We start from the raw sequence: 24,443 nt of genomic DNA, 5'->3' as shown, positions 1-24,443 counted from the left end.
CTTTTTCTAACCAGCATTGAGATATGGCTTGTTGTAAATTAGCTCATGTCTGTTTTCTTGAAGGCTATTTTACTGTAGCTCGCAGATAGCAGACACCTACATACTATAATCAACATGACATGGGTAGCATAATCAAGTTTAACAAACCATTGCATTGGCTAGTTAGTTCACAAAACTGCTAGCTTGTCAAATAAAGATGCATAATCGGCAATGTATTGTCAGTTCCAATGTTTGAATGATATATTCTGCCAGCAAGCTAACGAGGCTCTCGGTTCGGCGCATTATTGACTGGCAAGCCAACTAGCAATGCAATAAACGTCAAGTGGCTAGTCAGGCTACTTACTAAGCTGTCCTCCTGGACCGAGTCCCTGCTCTTTGCAAGCGGGTGGAGTTCCACTCTGCCTCTCAAAATTCCCTGGATTCGAGAAGTAATCCCGCAATCGAGGGAGCTCCCTGCCGGCCTCGAGGAGCTCAGAGTGAAATTCAAGGGCCGTAAGAATATACTGGTCCCGGAGCAGCTGAGCCGCTATCAAATCTACGGACACCCGTGTCTCTGCGCTGCTTCCCATAGCTGCTGCTGCAGCAGCCGAGACAGAAACACATTCCACGCTAGGACTTGTCATATTGCTGGGCAGCAGCAGTGTCGCTGGCTCTGAATCCGCTTGAGGGGAAAGTGGACCGATGCTCTGGCCCGGCGCACCATCACTGGGGCTGCGTTCGGTGTCGGTCCCATCTGGCCTCCGCTCAGCCTCTTCCTCAGAATCGCTGAGATTAAACGGGTTAACACTTCCCGCCGCCATCTTTTCACACCACCGATTAGGATACCTAATATTAGCTATTTCTCCAGCGTCTTCCTGGATGGATAGCTAGCTAGCCTGCTACCTCCAATCGATGAGAAAAACGCGAGACTTGATTTGGCAGTCTACTGTAATGTCATTCCAAAACCCGCCTCCTAGCCTACATTTGTTGGTTGGGATTGGACATTAGGAGGCTGAAGCGAGGAAACGGGGAAGGGCATTTTGACAGCGAATTCTGAGTACTGCATGGGGAAACGAATGTCAAATATATCCTCACGATATGGTATAAATTATGAAGTCAATAGTTGCAACACCGTCCGAGCTTGCTTCTTGCTCACTTGCATAACAGCTGATTGAAAATGAAGCTATCTTGCCAGACACCCATGGGTAGTAAAATTAAATTTAATTCAATTAAATGCTCTATATAATTAAATGCTCGATATAGTTCTAATTTCTATAGAACAATACATTATTTGCTACAAGAACGCATTCAACACCCTGCACGGACCATGATTTAAAAACTACATCTACCAGAGATCGTACTGGTAGGCTGTCAGTTCAAAGGTCATTGGCTAGCTAAAGTAGGAAGTTGAATTCAAAACCACAGAACTGTTCTGTTTTGAAGTCTAAGCTGCTTAGTGCAGGTGACATTAGCCACATAACGATACCATTTACACATAAAACGTCTATCCTTCCTATTGAGTGTTGCCTAATGGTTTTCGAGCATATAATCCTTTTTCGCGTTGTAAACTGCTTGTAAATTCACTACTTGTGTGAAATCAACAGCAGCCGGCTCTGCAGTGCCTTAGTTGTCATTCATTTTTAAACCTCAGCAGCTAGCTACATAATATGCTAGCCTGGATTACAAGGAACAAGGAACTGGGACCAGGTAAAATGTTTTGAAATCTAATCTATGAAATTTAGCAGTCTTTGCCATTATTCCAGCTAGGTAGTTAGTTTATCTTGCACGTGGCTAGGGTAGGTGTTTAGAGTAGTGAACAGTGCTGAACACTGTTGTAGATATACTCAAACTGTAACTGGTTGGCCAACTAACGTTAGTTCATAAGCTAGTCTAACTTTAAAAAAAAAATGAAATCTCATTTTGGCATTAACGTTAGCTAGCTGGCTTAAAATTTTCCCACAGCAACATGTGGGTTGCTGTCATTTTAAATGAAATAGCTTTATTTATTTCTCTAGCTAACATTAATGTCCGATTGTTTTTGGAAATGGTTATTAATGTTATAATGGCTTTTTTATGGTTATTGTTGCAAACGGGTTTATGCCTACAGTTTATCTATGTTGTAAAGTGCTTACCAACATATTCTGCTCCTGCCAAGAGATAAATTCCGATAATAATTTAAGTTTCTTTGTCTTCTTTTACAGAATTTGAAGACTTATTGCTGCCGAAATGAACATGATTACATTTTTCATAGTGGGCCTCGTTGTCCATGTTGTCTTCTTCATCTCCATATTTGACATCTACTTCACTTCTCCTCTGGTGCATGGAATGACCCCTCAGCATGTTCCCCTCCCTCCTCCAGCCAAGCGTCTGGTATTGTTTGTGGCAGATGGCCTAAGAGCAGACAGCCTTTTTAAGCCTGATGTCAATGGGACAATAAGTGCACCTTACATAAGGTACTGAACTGAACATATGGTTTATGTGTATGGCCTCAATCACCTTGTTTGCCAGCAAGTCATGTGATGGGAATCAATGTTGTGTGGACTGCTATTGTAAGATTTTCCTTTAAGATGTGTAACTGTTTGCACAAAACCATTAATTCTGACAGGTTTGTTGAAGCATTGTTTTGGGTCAGTGAATACAGTGGTGCTTAGCTGTACTGACAAAGGCATGAATAAGGAATCATTGAGTTCTGAAGTAGCTTTCCTGTTTTGTTACTCAGGAATCAAAATGTAAACATTTTGCACTGCAGATCATTTTTAAGTAAAGCATATGGTCTTCAAAGTTGGTGTCATTCATACGGTATTTTGTTTTGTCATTATTCTAGGAGTATAATGAAAGAGAAGGGTAGTTGGGGTGTCTCCCACACCCGCGTTCCCACTGAGTCTCGTCCAGGCCATGTGGCTCTGATAGCTGGGTTTTATGAAGATGTCAGTGCTGTTGCTAAAGGTCAGTGTGAAGCTCGACTGTCACCAGGTGATGAGAGGAAGAGAATGCCATTCTTCTGTAATATTTTTTCATTAATTCTTTATACAAATTAGATATAATACCTACTTTTTTGTGTACAGCGTAATTACATTTTCCTTGACTATGCATTGAACATGAATATGGGTAGGCCTAAATCTTTCTGCAGATTCATTCATGTACAGTACAGGCCACTGTAAAATGACACTCATAGTCCATCATGCTGGATGACTAGGATTTAGCAGTGTAATTATTGGATATGTTAATGGGTTGATGGCCTTTACAAAAGGTAACATTTGTACAATTTTAATCATTTTCCTAGATTAGTACAGAAAACATGCTCTAATAGAAAAATTGACCTGGGGACAGTTAAGATGGGTCCCTCAATGTAGTCCTGATTCATGTTTTTATACTGTCACTATATTGTGGCTCTGAATGATGGTTCTTTATTTATGTCAATACAAATTACTACATCATTTTCATAGAAAGTCTGCCGTGCAAATACTTCTCTTGTATTGTATTGTCCTGCCTACTTATTCCGTATATTGGGGCTGTCATGTGACCCTTATCAGTCATGTATTAATATGGAATTGATTTTCTGACTGTTTTTGCAGGCTGGAAAGAAAACCCTGTAGAGTTTGACTCTGTGTTCAATGAGAGCAGACACACTTGGTGCTGGGGGAGTCCGGACATTCTGCCCATGTTTGCCAAAGGTAAGAGCGTGTGATTGGACAGAGCTCTGGTAGAATGAGGACGTGGAAGAGCCTTATCTCTTATGGTCAGTTTGACTGTGTCTGTATGCAGGTGCCAGTGGAGACCACGTTTATACCCACACATACTCTGCAGAGGATGAGGACTTTGCGGCCACAGATGCCTCTAAACTGGACACATGGGTCTTTGACAAAGTGAAGGTATTTCCATGACTGGATCACTGTAGAATTTATAATATTTTCCATTTGCTGCTGCTGATGTTGACTGCTGAGTTTTATCAAGGTAGTGATCAGAAGTGAACTGCTTTAGTTATTTAAAAGTGATTCAGTATGGATGGCACAGATTTCTACCTGCTGACAGAGAGGTGTCTGAATGAGTCAATGAATCACTGACCTGTATAAAACTAGACCCAACCTTTCAATCTGGAGTTGAAGGTCTGAGAACATCCTGTCTTTAGACACTGCTGGAAGTACTATTTTCTGCCAATAGAGAGCTATTATTCATATGGGAAAACTTCAGTCAGAATACAGTAAAATTAAGAGCTATCAATGAAAAACATTCCAGATGTGGATTAAGAATATCTCAGTGTTGGTAAACAATTTGTCTGCTTTGATTCATGAATCCATATCAGAGAACCCCTGAGAACAATGGTTCAAAGAGCATTTATAATGGAAAACGTGTAATGGGTTCTGATGGGGTGAATGTCTTATTATCTTAGGCCACCAGAGGCAGCCCCTTTGAGCTTGTGCAGTGCACACAAATTGAAATATTTTCAGTACTTCACCACCTCTTGCCTTAGGGAATAGTGCGCATCGCTAGTGTGAATGCTAAGACCTACACTCTGTGCAGGCCTTCTTCAGCTCAGCGAAAGAAAATGAAACCCTGTTCTCAAGACTGCATGGAGAACACAATGTGTTCTTCTTGCACTTACTCGGAATAGACACTAATGGACATGCCCACAGACCTTTGTCAAGGTACGCTTAAAATCTCTTTTACTTTACTATAATGCATATTGTACATGATACGGTCAGAACATCACCTGTTAATATATACTTACAAACTGTGGTAGTGTCAAACTATACATTGCAGAAAAAATGACAATATTGCATAATTTCCCCTACTTGCAGAAAAGAAAGTTTTATTATTGTGTGTAATTTCAAAACTCCAGGACTAAAATCAGACATACATATGGTAAAATGTATACTTTTTTTTCTCTGTAGGGAATGTATAGAAAATACTAAACTTGTTGATGCTGGAGTTGAAGAGATAGTCTCTGTGATTGAAGACTTCTATGGAAATGATGGAAGGACAGCATTTGTTTTCACGTCTGATCACGGCATGACAAATTGGGGTAAGAGCTGCCTTATCACGTTTTCAATCACAGGTATTTGGCCACGGTCAAGGCCCATCTCTAGCTATCCTTTATTTTTAGACTTCACTGTGGTAATGCCCCTTACGGTACACGCACTGAGTGAGATATGGAACACCATATGCAACTGCATTGTTGGTACACGGAATACCAGAGTTCTTTTTGGGACTGTGGAGTAATTCATGAATTATGCAGTTACATACACTTGTGTGCGGATGTTTACAAGTCTAAAAATATTTTTTTCGCAGTCTGTGACTGGGTGCTTTAATGTGACAGATTGTGTACGGGCTGGTGTGTTTTCAGGGTCCCATGGAGCTGGCCACCCCTCTGAGACACTCACCCCTCTAGTGGCCTGGGGGGCAGGGGTCCAGACAGCCCAGAAAGTCACTTCACAGAGCTTTGATGACCAGTTCCTGCAAGGTAAGTTTCTACAGCAAGTCTGCTTATTCCGAATGTTGTCAAAGATCAGAGCCTTGCCATTTTCTTGTGATTAATTTTTGCTCAGGCTCCCTCTAGAGGCCAAACTAAGATGATGACTTTCTCAATCTTCAAAATCTTGTATGGTGGATGGCATTTGGTTTTCAGTGGTAAAATATGTTAGGAATGTACGGTATCAAGTTTCGGGCCTTGAACAAACCTTCCCCTGTGTGAAAACTTTAAATAAAGTCGACCATTTTAACTCCCATACACTCATAAATTGATATATAGAGATTTATTCAAACACATCAAGCCAATTACAGTTCCCTCAGGTTGAAGACATCATAATAGATGATTGCAGATCTTTCTGTACTGCCTTTCATGCATGTGTTTCAAGGCATTTCGCTCCATTTCAGGAAAAAAAAAAAAATTTGAAATCCAGTTTTGGACTATGAAATATATTTACTTCCATAAACACTTTTAGACCCACTGATGATGTTTGTGGCAGTTTTTTTTTTTTAAATCAGCAGCTATGAAACAGCTGGATCATTGGATATTGTGTGTCTAAGCTGAGACTGTCCACTGAGTTTAATTGTATTATTTTTTCATTTGTCAGAGTGGAATCTTGAAAACCTTAAAAGAGTGGATGTTAATCAGGTAACTCATTTTTTGCCTTATATAATTTTGTCATAGTTAGAACTAAAAAAAAGTTATGCTATTCATTTTTTATGTTGTATGCATGGTCCAATGTATGGCAAATAGTATATAGTTTCAACGATCATGTAAGTTCTATTGAAATGCTGTGGAATATGCTAATGTGTAATTTAAAATGCAATGGTATTGAGGCACCAGCAATGATAATTGTTTCCAAATGTCCACAGGCTGACATAGCCCCCCTGATGTCCTCTTTAATTGGTGTGCCTATTCCCTTAAATTCTGTGGTAAGTTTGTTTCGTAGTGAGGCTTAGTCTAATTTCACCATGTAGAATAACATCAACCAATGAAACATGAAAGAAAGTAAAATGTAAATGGCCATTAAATATGTCATCTTTGATGAGTTGTAACTTTTTTCTGCTATGCCATAATTTTCTTTGCTTATTATTTCCTATAAATATACATCATTTGACATTATTTCATAATTTTTCTAGTTCTTTCTTGTTTTGTGCCTTATGTCTTATTAATTGCTTTTGATTGGTTTTCAGGGTGTCCTACCATTGCATTACTTGGATAACACCGAACTCTTCAAAGCAGAAAGCATGTATGCAAATTCTATTCAGATATTGGAGCAATTCAAGGTAGAGTATTCAGTGGATTTGGTGTCCATTTTCTCATGCTAATAAAGGTAGATAATACTCACAATGTCAATTATTTGTGTTCTTCTTTCAGGTCAAGATGGCCCAGAAAAAGGAAACAACGTTATCATTTCTTTTCACTCCTTACCAGTAAGTCAAACATTATTACTGGGTGACAGTGATAGAGTTTAGGCTTTTAAAGAGCAGAAGCAGAAGTTCCATGATTGATGTTGCATCTTTAAAATGATGGTGGTCATGTTCAGACATTGATTCATTCAGCTGAAATGCAGTAGGTTTTGTACAACCGGCTGTTGCTAGGCAGAACGCCAAGGCATAGTTTACCATTCCCCCTTATGTGGGTTTCCTGGCCAAAAATTTAAAATCTCTGAAGATTTTGCATGCCTTTGGGAGAGGTTTACACTGCTGTAAATGCGAACGGAGCAAGGCATCACGTAATGCCTCCTACTTTGATAAAACTCGCATTGCTTTTATCAGACCAGCATCATGCATTCTCTTCCAGCTTGCTCGCTGAATCCAAACAGCTGGATTTTGTTCGACATGCAAGATCACTGATCCAGCAAGGGAAATACGATGAAGCTGTAAGTACTAGTATCACGCTTCAGGTTTTTTTTTTTGCAGTCAGTTGTAGTTCCACAGCACCTGAAGCCATGGGCTCAGCAGGCCCTGTATGTGCAGGACTAAGGTCCCCCCTCTCTGTCTGTCTGTCTGTCTGTCCATCCGTCCTTCTTCCTAGATCATTCTATGCGACACCATGATCTCGGAGGCCATGCGGGGCCTGTCCTACTACCACACCTACGACCGCTTCTTCCTGGGCTCCAGCGTGGTGCTGGGCTTCGTGGGCTGGACCTCCTATGTCATCCTGGTCATCCTGAAGACCCACGCCAGCCTGCGCAAGCCTCACGCACACAGAGACCCGGTGAGGGACCCAGATCACACCGCTATATTGACAGCTTCTGAAGCTACTCAAGCGGGATGGCTTCTTTTGTGCCATTTAATTTAGACTTATACATTGATTTAATCAAATTAGGATACTGTTTGCTCAAAATTTTGGTAATTTTTTAGAAGTATTTATTTTTTTGCCGACTAATATCACTATGAGCTCTATGTCTGCAACATAAACATGAAGGGACCTATGTTATCAGTCAAGGTGCAATTGTCAAACGCTAGCCGTAACTCAAGGTGCTGGCAAATTAGGACGTGTCCAAAACGATTTCAGTCATTTTGTGACACCAGGCTTTGGCACAACTACTGCGCAGTCATAAAAGAGGCTGGTTTGATAGGAGTACATTGCCTGTTGGTGTGAGGTCACAAGCCCAGTTCCCTAATCATCATACTACACTGCCTGCCTCTATGACATGTAGAACACCCCCCATAGAACGTACTGGATTTCTGAGGGTTGTATTGTAATGTACCACCTGACCGGTCCAGACATCTGAAACACATTTTTAACATTCCAAAGGATCACTCAGTCATCCAAAAGTTAAAAATTTACAGAGGAGAATATGGGTTATTTAGAAAGCACCCTCAAATTAATGGGGTTATAAACAATGAAGTACAGAACAAAGATTGTGAATGCGATTCAGATTTGAGCTGCATGGATCAGATTTGGATGTTTGACACCACGTCTCTATTGCAGATCTTGGCCAGAAGCCTTGGGAGAGTGTTCCTCTGTGTGGGAGTGCTGGTCACATTTTTCCTGCTTATCCAATCCAGCCCCTGGACCTACTACATCTACTGCCTGCTGCCGGTGCCTGTGTGGTACTCAGTGTTTAAAGAGTGCGTGAAACTGAATTACATGCCATTTCATTTCTCACTGAAATGGAGATCTGGGTTTGCTGCAGAGTTATTCTATACATTGATCAGGTTTTCATCCCTGGCATTCCTCTGTCTCCTGTGCTTCCTTAACCAGATTCCAAGTGTTTCAAGAGGTTCTGTATTGCATTTCATGGTCAAACTTCAGCCACACTGCTTTTTCATTAAGAGCCAGCAAATCAGAACTCCAAGCTTCGTCAATAGCAGCAATAGAACTTTCATTGTTATGAACGTATGGTGGAATATCTGGTTATTACAAGCCACAGATGTTCTATCTTCATAAAGTAGTTAAATGTTAAGCTTGCCGTGTTCATATTTTCTTATAACATTCTTTTAAGGATGGATTTCCTCAAAAGGCTAGTCCTGCAGGATTTAGATTTTCAGGGTTTATATGACATATAGTCATTTTTGTGAATTATTGTTTTTTTTTTTTTTTGAAGTTCAAAATGCATTTGATTGATTAGAAGTAGAAACCTGCTGTTTTCTTTTGGCCATTTTGTGAAGGTCTCCCTTTTAGCTAGAGTGAAGCATCTGATAGACAAACTCTTTAAATTAGATATGAAATGCATTCATAACTGTAGAGTGGGGAGGCATGGAAGGGAGGGGATTATTGTGGGGATTAGGGATCTGGGGTGTGTTTAATAATCTTTAGAAGCTCGTTTGAAGGTCAGTCAGTATTTCATATATGTGTTCTCTGATATTGGAAAAACCAAACCAGATATGTAAATGAATATATCATTTAATATAAATCAACATTTTTTATGTGTAGGTTGTAAGAATATATTTTCATATATTAAAATATTATTTTTAAATGTAATTTTGGCAATGTCATTAACTGCCAAGATTCCAAAACTATGTATTGGGTTTCTTTCAGGTTTGGAACAATTGCAGATCTGATAAGCTCTGCTCCCTCATTACCGTTAATCAAATGCTTTGGATATTTTGTGGTGGTGATTCTTGGGATTGAGCTTTTGGTAAGCAGAACTTTCTGTCTTCCTCATGCATAGACGCAGTTCTCAATTGTGTTTCCTGAGGAGGGGAGCTGTCATAGGCATAGAGGCTTATGCTGTCTTAATTATGACAAGGCATAATTTTCCCTTTGGCATAACTAGAACAATTGTACTCAAAGGAGCTTGTTTCATAAAAGGAATATGAGAGATAATAATTAATCCTTTGACATGCATGTCATTTTTCAGGTTGTCAGCTTTTTCTACCGGGCTATGCTGACTCTTGGACTTGTTGTGCTGTCAGTGTGGCCTATTGTATCCCAACTGTATACACAAGCAAAGGTAAGAGTTAACTACTTCCAATGTACTGATGTTTCCTGTCTATTATTATGATTTCTCATTCTAAATTATAATATATGCCTTTTTCCAAATCATAATATATGCCTGTCAGCACTGTTAATGAGTCACATCACCTGAGTGCATTCATTAAGACCTTTTTTTAAACCTGTTTTTTGACCTGAAAGACCTTCAAGCGTAAACTCATGACTTCCTTTAATCACCCACTCTTCAGAAAATGAAGGCTTTCTTGAGTGGTCTTTCTAAGTTCTGGTTAAGGTTTTTAAAAGGTAAACTATTCCTGATACATGAAATGTCTGAATATGTGGCATCTTTTAGACAGTAAACTTCCATCATACACTTGGAGGTATAATTGTGCGGTTTGTGGGATCTGATTCGTACCTGATTAATCAAGCTGATTTGGAACATAAACTTACACACTGTGGGACGCTAGGACCTGCATTGAGGAATTTTGTACTTGACAACTATCAGTATTGAAGCAAACTGGGTTAGATCTATTATAGCTAAACCTTTGTGCACAGGAATTAGTACCTCTTTATAAAATGTTTCAGAATTTATAGGTGTTCATATTTTCATTGCGTGTCTGTCGATTTCTCCCTCTGCGATAAAGTTATTTTTCCCATACAGCATGTTACAGCCTCCCTGCTTAGAGGGTAAACAGTGACAGTCATTAACTGGCTGTAGGATGAAGTGCCGCTGTAGTACTGCACCCGTGAGTGTACATGTGCCCGTTTCAGGTCCGGTCGCTGGGCTGGGTCCTGGGCTGTCTGTTTCTGGCCGCGTTCCCCCTGATGCCCGTGGTGGGGCGGGAGCCCAACATGCACCTCGTGTAAGCGCCTGCGTTCCTCTCTCAGCAGTTCACCGTGCCTCTTCCCCCCGTTCCTCCCTCCATTCCGCATTCCTGTCTATGAGGCTAAATTAGCCTAGCGCTGGCCGCCTCGTCGCAACGCTTGTTGCCATGCGGTTGCTATCCAATCAGTGCAGTCTTTAATCAAGGTCCTCTGTTATTTCCTGGGTATGTGTCTTCACTGCTGTTAGAGCTAATTAAGTCATCCCCATGTTTTATTTCTGCTTGTTTATTGTGCTGGTGAATTATTACTTTGTCCTGGATGTTGTGTTCCACATTTAAACAAGTGTGAAATCCATGTTTATTTTTGTTGCAGGCGCTGTGAGCGTTGTTTTTCTAACAACACTATTTCTTATCTTAAACAGAATAAATGCAAGTGAAAACATTGTCATCACACACGCAGTTTGGCTAGTTAATTTTGGTGACTCGCTCAATAAACCGAGGAAAAACAAGTGCTTTTAATTTTTTGTGAGTCTAAAGAAAAATTTGCTGCAACACTGATTTCCTGCAACACAGAAACTTTATTATTACGTTTCGGTCATTTTGCTCCAACAAAGGTCCGAAACGTCAGTAATAAAGGTTCTGTGTTGCAGAAAATCTTTTTCTTCTTTACCTTCTTAGCTTTTGTGCTCCATTTGTTAGAACCTGTAAAACACGTCTCAGGTGTGCAGATCGCACTTCTAAGAATTAATTCAGAGTTAAAATTAAGGAATGATGGAACGTAGGAAAATTGTTTTGTTTGTGCTCCATTTGTTAGCACCTGTAAAAGCACGTCTCAGGTGTGCAGATCGCACTTCTAAGAATTAATTCAGAGTTAAAATTAAGGAATGATGGAACGTAGGAAAATTGTTTTGTTTGTGTCAGTGCTAACGTGGCCATTTGGTCATGGTTTATCTTGCGGTCTACTCAGCACTCAGCTGTCTTGTGTGGGTTTGTTGTTCCCCTCCAGGACCTGCGCTGGCGCTGCCACCCTCCTGTCGTCTGCCTGTTTCCTGTGGTCGTCACGGAGAAGCACACCCCTGCAGTGGAGGGACTGCCAGCTGTACATCTCTCAGGTCGTCTCGACCGCATTTGCATTTCTGTGACCTGTCACACACTCTGGTCACATCCTCCCCTGTGGACTTCCTGCTCTGATTGATGTTGTGGTTTGACTCAGTTTGTAAGAGCATCTGCAATGACGTCAAGGAGAATTTTAAACGTTAACTGTGACATATTGATTTTTGAAGGTGACTTGCTTAAACTAAGAGGGTGATTCTCCTGTTGACATATGTGAAGTGATATAGGTGGTGCATTGACAAACTATAGTAGTCTAAACCAATGTTTTTTTTTTTTTTAGTTTAGTTTAGTTAGTTTTAGTTTTATTTGTAGTTTTCTTTGAAATTTTATTTGAAGTTCACACCTTGTGATGGAACATAGCATCCTTAAAGATTTTAGAACACAAAACCTTCAGTGTACTGAATACCTTGAGTATAATGCACACATTTGCTGTGCATATACTGTATATGTTGTACATAAATTGTGCGAGTCTTGCCATTGTAACATTAGCATCTGTGCCCTGCTATTGCAGATGATCCACGTGGCCTTGTGTGCCTATGTTCTGAACAGCACTCACTCCAGTCTGAAACTGAAGCAAGGTTTGCCACTATTCAGCCAGATCGTCAGCTGGACAACACTCGGTGGGAATTCTTTGAAAGCATACACAGATGCATTTATTCATAAAAATAACTTGTCCATTGCAGTGCTGGAGACACTTGTCAGTATTGTAGCCAAGTTTACATCTCAGGAAAATCCATTTATTTTGAATAATGCATATAGGGCTCATCTCTTGTAATTGAAGCATATGCATGTTTATGTTAGACATGTTGAGGTAATGTATGTATGTATGTGGCTTCCAGGTTTAAAAGTCAAAGTGACCATGTAAAAACACAGATAGCCTTGGTTTTTGGTCTGCTGAACTAAGGCATCTTTTAGATTGGGAATTGGACACGGTTGGGTTAAACATTCAGCAGTGTGGAAACCAGGCTATTTGTGGTCTCGTCTTCATCACAGTCTAAAGGTAATGACATTTCTCACTCTACCGGGCTGTTTTCAGACCTGCACTTTGCTCTTTTGCAATTGGCATCTATTGTTGAAAAGCCCCCGGGAGGCCTGTCACAAAGGTGTCGATTGGGCCTTAAGAATCTGACCAGCCTCACTGTGCAGCTCATATGGTCACCAGCACAAATAATCCTGTGTGCTGGCCCAAAGGGCAAGTGTGTGTTTGTGTGTGTGAGTGTATGTGTGTGTATATCAGTGTGTGTGCGTATGTGTGTATCTGTGTAAGTGTGTCCATGTGTGTTTCTGTGTACATGCGCATTGGTGAGTGCTGGTGATTTTTACTCTCCTTGGGCCCGCCTCTGTTCTAGTCTCCTCTTTTGTGGTGCCACTGCTGAGCTCCACCCACCTGTTCCAGCGCCTGCTGAGTATTTCACTGTCCCTGGTGACCACCTACCTCCTCCTCAGCACGGGGTAAGGCCAGGAGCTGCCCGCACTTCGTGGGCCAGTCCTGCTAAACGTTTCCACACACAGGGCGTCTTTACTGGGGACAGGATTCAGGCTACCCACAGTTATTTCCTGTCCTGAATAGTGATAGTGTTTTCATTATTCTACAGTTACAAACAGAACGGTTGCGTGTATTTGAATCCTTGTTTTTGCAATTGACTGAATAAATGCACTTTTTTCTGCTGGGATGATGCTGTCCTCACAGCTATGAGGCTCTGTTCCCCCCAATGCTGTGCTGGCTGATGTTTGTGTGGATCAACATTGAGCAAGAGGCCATGAATGCTCAAGGTGTCTCTACCAAACTGGAGGTACAGAATTGTATAGTATTATATACTTATTAATGAATTATCTTATTCATTTGTAAATATTTTAGTTAAATTTGTATTTGTGAATAGACATCCATTCACATTGTTCATATATACTGTTTAGATCTGGTTTTTGTACCTTGGTGTCTTTCTGATAGGATGAACTGGTCATCAGCGAGAGAATTCAGTCTTTACACTGGACTGGAACTGTGATGTAATGAGATTGGTGTGTCTGTTTGCAGCTCTCCCGAATTGATTTCTCTGAAAATATTGACATTACCAAGATCAGACAACTGAGTCTGGACGACATCAGAAGATCCTATTTTTTTGTATCCTTTACTGATGATTTTACAATGAGCTACAGTGAGCATAAATAGCCCGCAGATGGCGCTGTTTGCAACCTTGAATCCCCCAGGCTGCTATATTCCATTGAGAAATTTTAACATTCACAAAAAGATGAGCCTAATTCTGAGGTTGTAATAATATTTTAAAGGAATAATTTGTTGACTGAAAGTATTGTTTCCGTGGAATTCTTGATAATGGTAATAGTCCTTTGTATAATTGACACATTCAGTACCTTCAAAGTACGTAAATAGTTGAGAGCAAATTAATTGGTTGAGTCACCAATGAAATAGTTTAGTTTTAATGCCTAACTGATGTTTTTTGTAATCCAATTTATTTGGTGAACCAGTGCATGAAAAAAGTTTATTTACCTGAATTAGACTATCAAATCAAAAAAGGTCTTTCCCTTAACATTTCCTCCAGGTTTTCTTCATAATAACAGCATTCTTTGGCACAGGGAATATAGCCTCCATTAACAGGTAATGTGACTCGTAGTTATTCAGTGATTGACATTTAATAGACTCTGGTAATGTCAGTCAATGGTGCCAGTGGTTATGGACTTAGTGATGTACAGTTACAAAAATGCAAACAAACAAAATCAAACAGTCTTTTCATCAACCGTCTAAATGATGTGTCTCTCCTAGTTTCGACCCTGCATCTGTGTACTGCTTCCTGACAGTGTTCAACCCTTTCATCATGGGGGCACTGATGATGTGGAAGGTGATCTTTCTGACATACACACACATTAAAGCACAGTGGCTAATTTCTCACTAAAGATTAAATTAGCCTAAGAATAAATTATTCTAAAATCACCTCATTTTGCATTTTTATTCTGTTAGTAGTCTAACATTTATTTTATGCACTTTCCAAAAAGTATGATATAGTATTTTGCAACTGAGTCATTTAGCTAAAAGCTTTGTATAATGCTGCATTATCATTCCACACTCGGAAAAAATGTGTACGAGCAGTGAAAGAGAATGTGAGCTAAATGTTTTCTGACTCAGTGTGTCATAAACAAATGTGGTTAACCATAATATATTTCAGTAAAGAGGTACTAAATTACAACTGGTGTAATGAAGTGCTGTGTGGTAGTACAAAGTATACAGCACATAGTGAACCTCCCACACAATTTCCCTTGGCAAACCGCAATATGATGCAATGTTGTATTGTGCTCGGCTTTTAATATTCATATGACTGTCTGTGTTTATTTGAAATAAATTTGCTTTAAGCTGATGCTTACTGTTGTTTTCACAAAAAGCAGTCAGCATAGACGAGCAATTACTGCTGCTTATGAACAGCGAGGCTTTATTAACTCCATAACTGGAAACTGCTGCATTGAGACCAAAGCACAGTCAGTACTGTTTACAGGTCCGAAAGGAAGTGATTTTTTTTTCCAGTTGTAGTTGATTATTGAGACATTGTTGTGTTCATTAAACCACAATGCAATTCAGTGAATGAAGTTCTACAGAAAGCATTTCATTTCTGCTGTTTGGATGCACAATGATGCAAACCCGTGTTTCCGACTCGTTTGTTCTCTAGGTTTTGATACCCTTTGTAATCGTGATGTGCACGTTTGAAACCATTCAGGTCTCAACACAGCTCTCCTCAAGAAGGTAACAATGATTTTGTATCATTCAGCCCTTTAGATGGATTTTTGTTCATTTTATGTATTGATTTGTGACTGTGCAACATAGTTTAGGTCAATGTACATATTGTGATATTTAACACACCATCCATTTATTCAATGAAAACCTACTGGGTAATTACCTTCCTCATATACCATAGCACCAGGTTTTTGAACCCGGACTGTTCTATTTACAGAATGGCTGGCAGCTATGTCACCCGGTACCCTACTCATGTAAAAAGTGCTAAAGCTGTAAAGGTGTGCGCTTGATTAGTACTTGGAGAAAAACAAACCTGCTGCTGGAATATGTGTTTTGTTAGCCAGTAGTGGGTGCTCTTTCCTCTAGACCAAATGGGATAACCCTATCAGTCTCCCAGCACATTGACAGTGGTGCTATGTTGTCGAAGATACTTCTATCTGTCAGATGATACGTTAAACTTGACTTCCTGTTGACTTCCTGGGACTCCCTCACATTAAAGATCCCATTTCACTTTATGTCAGAGAACGGGTGCCAACCCTAGTGCCCTGGAGAGATGCCACAAAACTGGGTTCTACATCTGGCCACCTAATAACCCCATACATCTAGCAACACAATCCCTCACATCCCCCACATGCCCACATTGATTCCCCAAGATGTTACTGCGAAAGAAAATCGTGTTTTCCGTTGACCTACCTGCTAAATGAACTTTTTGTAAAACTTTACACGAGGAAATTCAGATTATACTTATCTGTTCATATAAAGCATCTGTTCACTCATTATTTTCCTCATCCCATTATAGCCTGTTCCTGATTGTGCTTGTTATCTCTGATTTGATGGCATTGGTAAGTAAAGACTATGTTGATTTAAAGCCTGGGATTTTCCTTTCCGTTAAATATAAAAGCAGAGCTCTACAGTGTGCCAGGGCTAAATTGCCATGTGTGTTTCTTCTCTCGTCTACAGCACTTCTTTTTCTTGGTTCAAGATTATGGGAGTTGGCTTGACATTGGCACCAGGTCTGTAAACTTTAAGGCAGAAAATTTGTTCCGCTATCCTGGAGTCACATAATTGGCCGTAATGTTGACCAAAGTGAAAATAAATACTTTAGTGGTTCTTAAAAGCTGTTTCAGGAGGAAGGTATATGCTGGTCTGTGCCCTCTTGATTCAGTGGAAGTTTCTGCAGCAAACAAACAGACTAAGGTGTACAGTTGTGATTGGGCATGACATACTAGGGATTAAAGAAAAGTGTTCATCAAAAGCTGTTCAAAAATGACATCAAATTCCGGAGCAGATGTTGAAACTTTCTGTTTGTGCTTTTAGCATCAGCCATTACGTCATTGTGATGTCCATGACCATCTTCCTGATGCTGCTGAGTATAATGTCACGTGTCCTGACATCCAAGAGGATCTACATTGGCCGGAGGAGGAAAATGCACTTTACATGATGTAACTTGCAAGCTACAAATGTTAGGGGACACTCCTGGACTTAAAGAAAAAAATGATGTCTGAAGTGCACTGCTTTTGCAGAGCGATGTCTGAAGTGCGCTGCTTTTGCAGAAAGATGTCTGAAGTACACTGGCTGTTTGCTCAAATACTGTTACAAGGGATATTTGTACTGTATTTTGAAATAAGTTTTAAATCATCAGATGCAGGACGGAATTGTAGGGCATCTTGTTTTTGGGGTTATGTCTGTTATGTGCTCACCAAATACCGTAGGTGGCTCTTAATATTTATGTTGTTTGTCTTGTTTTAAGTACTGTGAACCTGCTTAGGTAAAGGGAAAACAATTACATAATTTTGCTTTAATTTATGAACAGTGCCATGTGTGAACTCCCAAAAGTTGCTAAATATATTTACTGTTATGAACATAAGATAGTACTACTGATGCTTTACCAGTTTATGCAATGCAGTCCCCTTAAACTCACTTGACAAGTATGCTTTCAACTTCTGAATTTTTGATCATTTCAGTTTCTTCTTGTGAAACATTATGCCATTGGACCAAAGGTACATGAGAAATTAATTTACTGTGATCTAACACTTTAATATGATATCAGATTTGTACTTGCTATTTGATATTGGCTTTTTTTTGTTTGTTTGAATTTTAAGGCTTCGGATCTCTGCTGAGAATTATATCTTCGTCAGTTCCAAGTGGAAGTATGAATAGGATGCAATTAAATATTTTTTCTGTTGCAATTTGTCTAGTGGCCTTAGGCAGTTGTAGCACTATTTTGAATTGTCGGATGTGTTGAAAGATTAGTATGCAGGTACACCTTTAGCAGTATTCCAGAATTGTTCAGGCCATGTCCATGGTAACATGGCAAACAAATCCCTAAATGGGTACATTTACATTCAGCTGCTAAGCAACAACACAATGAGTCGCATGCTTACCTGTTGGTGTCGGCCCAATTTCAGTAATCCTCCTTCAACCATTTAATTGTGTAGCAGGGTTTTATGGCGCATGAACAGCTCAATTCTCTCATTGTAATAACAATTAAAAATTAGTGGGTCTGTTGCCAGCGCCGCCCTGTAAGTTCTGCCTGTGCCCATCCTCTGCTTGAACGTTTCCCCTTTGGATTGATGAATTGTTGCGGCCTCCGTGGGCACACTTTTGCCGACTAGAAATTTGAAATGACCTTATTGGAAGCTGTTTATCGGCTGACTTTTCCCCCCGTACGCAATCTCACATGCTTCACTGGGTACAGGGTGGCAATTTGGCTCAGACTTACCTGAATACATTGGTGGTCCACATTGCAACCTGCAAAGTTGCAAGTCTTGTGCAGGTGTGTCTGCTCTCGCTTTCACACTCCCAGCGAATAGTATCTCAACCTGCCCTTTTATATACACGTAGAAGGACACGTGATTCAGGGATGACCTTAGTTTGTTAGTAACCCTTAATGCAGAGACTACGCAAGGTAAAATTAAACATCAGACTGGTGGTCAAATATGATTCACGTTCCGCTGAAGAGAAGACGTCCACTTAGTGGCCACATGTTGTTTCCACCTCTGGTTCAAGTGGCTTCTCACATATCACCCGTTATTTACTCCTAACCAAACAAATGTGTTCACACTTGTGTTATGGGTGGCTGTGGATATCACAGTGAGACTGAAATCAGTGACTGGTTTGTTGCCTTCTGAACTGAGGCTGTTGGGCGAACCAGCTCTTTAATTAGAATAATTGGGTGTAGCCCACGGGTTGCCAAAATCAGCCACAGGGCTTATAAGCTTTCTTTCTTTTGAGTCTCAGGAGCAGTGTTGACAGATGAAGGTGAACCTGCCAAAAGCCATTTTCCCTGCACAATAACATATAAAACTAGCCGAATCTGGCAACACTGCTCAGAAGGACTGAGAGAATGGTGTAAGGTGAGGATCTTCGGTGCCTGGTAATTTGTGGTTCCCTGTCTCAAAAGTGGTATGGGCGAAAAAAGTTTTTTGTGTGCAGAACCGTGTGTTGGCATCTAAAGTCTTCTGATCTAGAATAACTAAAGGTTTTTAATGGGCCAAACTGTTTTGTTGTCAAAGATGGCAAGACAGTTGTGTGTACACAGAGAATATTATGGTTGTGGGAAGCCACCCATACAGAAAAGTACATTTCACACAAGCCCCAGAATGTATTCTTTGGATCACCTATCGGCCGTGAACACTGTCGGGCGTTGACTGTTGTAAGATAGCTTTGTAGATCATGTTTTGTTTTGGCTGAAATCTTACACAATATTTGCATCCAAATATAAACGGCTTTATCTTTTTAAATTTTTTATTTCGGGCTCTAAATATGTTTAGAGCTGTTTTTTGCTCATATTGTAAAGAAAGCATGAAAATATGAAATGAAAGGGAGGTAACCCCATACAATTTTATGCATTTCATGTACGCCGATTAAAATGTAAACAAAAGCACAATTTAGATTTATACTTGCGTTGTTTCTTAGCATTGCTTTAATGACGATTAATTATTGATATTGCTGAACCGTGTATTTCACGTATATAAGCAAGGTAAAGTGATTAATTATTTTAAAAAAATAACTGGAAGGTAATGAGGCGCTGCATTGCTGCCACCTGCTGGACGGAGTAATTAATGTATGTCCTTTACATTAACAATCACGCACTTTGAAACGTTTATAAAATATAAATACTATTATACGTAATATATTTACTTATTTCCTGTGCAACAGTTGGCGTACAGTCGATTAGTGGAATATACGACGCATTTGAGATGCATTTAAAAAAAACATTTTGTCACAATGGATGACGTGCCCAAGCCAAGGTGTGACAAGGAAGGAATGAACACTACTTGTAACTCCTTCAACTACAATGCTCTTGGATTCATTAAGTTGTTGTAATAATAATAATAATAATAATAATAATAATAATAATAATAATGCATGTTTCTGTAGTTGTACCTTTGAAGATACAGTTTCAACCTGAAACACAGCAGATTTTAGGCTATACAGGAGTTAATTCATGCAGAAATATTTTAGTTTAAAACGCGACCAGCAAGAACAAAATTTAGAAGAATAATTTCCAAGTTTCTCTTCACAATTTCTTTTATGAAGGCTTCCACACCTTATGTTTCCACAAACAAACGACAGACCACATTTTCTTTTCCTTTTTATTGGGGCTGGTTACTGTTTAACATCCCCACCCAAGTTTCAGTTTGTTTAGTGAATCGATCTAATGGCTAAATCCCGTGACGACATGGAATGGGTCTATTACTGAATTATATCTCACGCGTTAACTCGACACTCTGGTTCCAACATATGGATTTGGGTCTATGGTGTACATTAAAACGGGGTCTACATTTCGAAAGAAAGGTGAGACTTAATGCATGACTGATGCCTAATGTGAATTAGCCTTAGGGAAGTTGGCGAAGGTGTTGTTTAAGTTATTGAACATTTACTGTTATTAAAATGTTGCAAGTTAAGCGTAAAGTATTCCTTATAATGTGAATGTATTAAGTTCCTTGCCAGAGTTCCATAGGCTATCTCGGTTTCAAATAGCAATGTACAATTTAGGTACACCCATGAAATAAGATTGTGTCACGTGGTTAGGTTTCTTTCCCGTGCGGCGGCTTACCCACCTTAAATGTGTTGCCATTGAATGTTATTTTATGTCTACCGAAGACTGTTGAAAGTAGACCCTCAAAATAGTCACAATATTGAACATATAGATAATGGTTTCACGCTGTGACGCTGGGTTTGTTTATCTGTATTTTTTGTAAATTGCTTCATAAACTATTTGGCCTAGCCCTAATGGTTAGGTATGTTAAGTTAAGTAGGCTACGAAAAAGAATGCAAGTTTGTACTGATGTACTGAACGTATCACGTCTATTCAACGCAGTCGTATTTATAGTATCAATGAGCTTCGCTCATGATCACGTGGTTACACTTTAAACCCACGCTTCTGTGCTGTTATTTGCCGGTGCATTTCATTATTCATAAAAACACAAAAAAAAGAGTAATTGTAATTTATTCGAGGTCTCAGGGCTGATGAACGACCTGGCCACTTTTATTGTTCACAAGAAGTACATTTATAAATTTTCAACATTTTAATGCATGCATTTGCCATGGTTAGCCGTATGGATAGTATACTGTGGTGTTTTCCCATCATAACACCAATTCAGTATGCTTTTTTAGTTGTGTTTCATGGAATAAAAATCACATGATACCTTACACAGTTATATATATATATATATACAGGTACTTTTTTCTTTGTTCATGCCATTTACCTTTATTTTGTGCATTTACAACATTTTTATGACATATATCTTAGCTCTGTTTGCACATGATATTAGTATGCTTTATACAGCAATATTTTTCAACCACCATCTCTGTAAGTGTATTTATGTCTGTCAGCATTATGGAGTTACTATGAGTATCAGTGCCCATTCGGCCTTTTGAAATATGTGAATTGCTCATTTTCATAAATAGCAGAAAACGGGCAATCATGTATATTGGATTGCTTCCGGTTACTGTAGCCTATAAATATTGTGTGGCTGCAGCAACAATACAATGTAAGGTAGATGATTGCTGGCAGAAAAAAAAAAAAAAAATCACTGCTCCCTGGTACTGGCTGGTACAAAAGGCTCTTCATCACAATCATTAAGGGGAAAAATAACTAAACAAACACTTTGGTTTATAGTCACTTCAGTTGCTTGGGTCTCTTTTCTAATGCCCTGGTGGCTATCATAAATGGCACATGTGGCTAAAGGTGCCATTGAGGCAGGGTTCATAAATAGGAATTATTATACTTTCAAATCTGGATCCATGAACTCTCATGCATCATTAAAAAAATTCTCATTTCTAAATATATGAGTAAAAAAATAAATATTCAAGGTTCTGTTCTCTAATTAAATGCACATGGCACTTGGGGCTATGTGTAACTTGTTTCCTGAAATTAATATCCAAATATTATTATGATTAGAAAAATGTTTTCATCTAAATGTGCATGTTCAGTTATAATAGTACTTGAAATGAATTGGAAGTACTATTTTACAGCTAATTATTACTAATAGATCAATCTAAACCATTGTATTCATGGAGCTACTCGAACACATGGTGCAACGCTTTCAATAGTTGGCCATGTGACAGTTATGTTGCACTGTTAGCACTTTGTGGAGAGCGATGAGTCAGGTTTATAGCTCCTCAGTATTTAGTTAAAGTGTAATCCCCTCCGCCAGGGTAAAAATAAAAAAAACACAGATAATGGTTTACACAGGACATGTATTAAAGATTAAAGTTTGATTGAATTATTTGAGAAACTCTGACATATTTTGACAATAATAACATTTTCCTCAGTCACTAAAAGGCGATGAAGCCATAAGGTGACCAATGATTACCTGCTATCAATGGTCAGTGTAACCCTACCTGCCGTGTTTATTGCCAGGGACTTATTGCTCTCCCTCATTAACTTAGCGATAAGGCAATAAATTCCCATGGCGATTGCAGTCATGTATCCAATTGCTTATTATAATATCACGCATTCTCTAAATGTGCAGTTGATGTATCATTTTGCCAAGGATTTAAATATTTTCATCCAGCAGAATTGTTTTTATTTATATTTTTTTTTTGCCTTGAGCTTTCAGCTTTAAATAAGAATGGAATCAATTGTCTAGGAAGGAGTGAGAAAGCTTTCTTCTTAAACTTAAGTCGTTTACTTATTGCAAAACTGTTCTTTTGAAAAATAGAGACACAAACCAGTTTTTCCATGAAATTCGACTGCCTGTTGTTATAATACATACATGTGGAATTCAGGTTAGATCATTTCTGGGCTGTCTATGGTTCTGATTCTGACAGATACAGGGGTCAGTATTGGATAAATCATTTTTAGGTGGTTATTACATTGCAATTCAAATATTCTTCAGATTTTACTCAGTTACTCTCACAAGTGCCTCAGGGATCATCTCGCAAACAGGAGTTATTTTTTCTTATTATGACAATAGAATCTGATGTGACATGTGACCCACTACTGTTAAGTTCATGATTTAAAAGAGTTGTTTGGCAGATTTCACCTTAAATGTGACCTTTCTTTGGTCATCTACTGTAGAGGTCTTCCTTGGCCTACCAGGCCCATTGTGATTACTGAGCTCAACCATGTGTTTTCTTCTTAATGTTCCAATTGGTTGATTTTGGTATGCCTAATGTTTGGCTTATGTCTCAGTCTGGTTTTTTTTTTTTCATATTTTCCAATAACCTCCTTGACTTTTACTGGCACACTTTCACTTTCTCTGGTGCTTATATTGACAAATGCCAATAACAGTCACCAAAGGCAATCAAAAGCCTAGAATCAAGACTAGATACTGAAAGCTCATTTATACTTGTAGTAAAGAAAAAACTGAACACATCTGACTAATCAGAAACACCTGTGAAGCCATTTGTCCCAAACATCATGAGGCCCTGAAATGGGGAGGGCATTAATATGTCCACCATTTGCTGCTTTAACATCCTCCACTCTTCTGGGGAAGGCTTTATATTTTATGTTGGGCTGCAGGCATTTGTTTATATTCAGCCAGAAGTGCATTAGTGAGGTTAGGCATTGATTGAGCAATTAGACCTGGCTTGCAGTTGGCTTTCCCGTCGATCCCATAGGTGTTGGATGGTGTTGAGGGACAGGGCTCTGTGCCGGTCAGTCAAGTTCTTCCGCACCATTCTCGACAAAACCATTTCTGTATGGACCTCGTTGTGTGCTTGGGGGCATTGTTATGCTGAAACAGCAAAGAGCCTTCCCCAAACTTTGGGGCAGCACAGAATTTTCCTTCACTGGAACTAATAAGCCTATTCCAAATCATATATTTTTTATTAGTTTCTTTTAAATAAAATTGTAAAATAATCTAGAATACTGTCTCTTTATTGAAGAATAAAAATGAACCTATATCGAGTACACATACTGTATGCGGATTTAGAAGTTAGCCCCGCCAAAGGGTTTTGAAGTTGACTGCTTTGCAGTAGTTTTGAAGGTTGCCGACTGAAACTTTAATTTATGAAATGCATATTTCTGGTCCTCATGATAAGTATCTAGAGCACAGATAAGTACAGTAAAGAGTAATCAGGAAGCAAGGAGTCTGTGGCAATGCTCCTCCCTTTCTCCAAGAAGCACAAATCAGGCAGACAGACAGAGGTGTAGCTTTATGTTTGCCGCTCTCCGCTGCCTGTGAAAGGGTTTCCAAGGAGACCTCGACAGTGAGAGATCTAAATATGCCTCTCCCTAAATCCCTGATGGACATGGAGGTGGTGAATTACTGTGAAGGCCTGGATCCTACCTACAGCGCACTGGAGTTTGAGAGTGCCCACGCACTTTACGGAGGGGGTGAGTGTCAGGGTTAGCGCGTGTGCGGTCAACAGTGTAGTGTACGCTGTGCTGTGGGATGAGAAGACTTCATGCATGGAAGGCCTCATCAGTGACTCACCTTAACTGTCAGACGGCTTGTCAGTTGACAAAAGGGCTTCCTGACCA

At 39.5% G+C, this 24,443-nt stretch overlaps 3 protein-coding genes across 8 annotated transcripts in view; 2 read left to right on the top strand and 1 right to left on the bottom strand.

The window, feature by feature from the left end:
* Positions 1-924, bottom strand: part of relch (RAB11 binding and LisH domain, coiled-coil and HEAT repeat containing) — a 37,737-nt gene extending 36,813 nt beyond the window's left edge. For 3 of the 5 annotated variants that reach the window (XM_035413235.1, XM_035413236.1, XM_035413238.1), the window contains exon 1: positions 344-921. In XM_035413235.1, the coding sequence (XP_035269126.1) occupies positions 344-800 (457 nt within the window). In that variant the 5' untranslated portion in view covers positions 801-921. Of the gene's footprint in view, positions 1-343 lie in introns of all 5 variants that reach the window. The other 2 variants (XR_004764779.1, XM_035413237.1) reach the window with 2 other exon arrangements.
* Positions 925-1,004: 80 nt separating this feature from the next.
* Positions 1,005-17,725, top strand: pign (phosphatidylinositol glycan anchor biosynthesis, class N). Its single transcript, XM_035413240.1, has 29 exons — positions 1,005-1,686; positions 2,181-2,432; positions 2,804-2,925; positions 3,555-3,653; positions 3,745-3,851; positions 4,501-4,625; positions 4,872-5,002; positions 5,324-5,440; positions 6,054-6,094; positions 6,319-6,378; positions 6,640-6,732; positions 6,824-6,879; positions 7,250-7,328; positions 7,484-7,666; positions 8,387-8,526; positions 9,437-9,536; positions 9,759-9,851; positions 10,604-10,695; positions 11,663-11,768; positions 12,281-12,389; positions 13,119-13,221; positions 13,460-13,562; positions 13,802-13,888; positions 14,325-14,380; positions 14,546-14,621; positions 15,441-15,514; positions 16,305-16,347; positions 16,466-16,518; positions 16,823-17,725. Exons 2-29 carry the CDS (start codon positions 2,206-2,208, stop codon positions 16,944-16,946), a joined length of 2,799 nt encoding a protein of 932 aa, XP_035269131.1. The 5' UTR covers positions 1,005-1,686; positions 2,181-2,205; the 3' UTR covers positions 16,947-17,725.
* Positions 17,726-19,887: 2,162 nt separating this feature from the next.
* hnf4g (hepatocyte nuclear factor 4, gamma) overlaps positions 19,888-24,443 on the top strand; it is a 12,582-nt gene continuing 8,026 nt past the window's right edge. Inside the window, exon 1 of one of the 2 annotated variants that reach the window (XM_035413242.1) lies at positions 19,888-20,305. In XM_035413242.1, coding sequence (XP_035269133.1) covers positions 20,266-20,305 — 40 coding nt within the window. In that variant the 5' untranslated portion in view covers positions 19,888-20,265. Of the gene's footprint in view, positions 20,306-24,093; positions 24,297-24,443 lie in introns of those variants that run through there. The other variant, XM_035413241.1, reaches the window with a different exon arrangement.

The sequence above is a fragment of the Anguilla anguilla genome, chromosome 4 (genome assembly GCF_013347855.1).
Source record: "Anguilla anguilla isolate fAngAng1 chromosome 4, fAngAng1.pri, whole genome shotgun sequence".
NCBI classification, from domain to species: Eukaryota; Metazoa; Chordata; class Actinopteri; order Anguilliformes; family Anguillidae; genus Anguilla; species Anguilla anguilla.
Note: the sequence above shows the minus strand (reverse complement) of the source record. Positions and strands in the feature narration are given on the sequence as shown.

Coding starts and splice junctions, on each gene's coding strand:
- pign (XM_035413240.1), top strand. CDS start 2,206: ATGAACATGATTACATTTTTCATAGTGGGCCTCGTTGTCCATGTTGTC. Junction 3,852..4,500: donor GGGTCTTTGACAAAGTGAAG/GTATTTCCATGA, acceptor CACTCTGTGCAG/GCCTTCTTCAGCTCAGCGAA. Junction 7,329..7,483: donor AAGGGAAATACGATGAAGCT/GTAAGTACTAGT, acceptor CCTTCTTCCTAG/ATCATTCTATGCGACACCAT.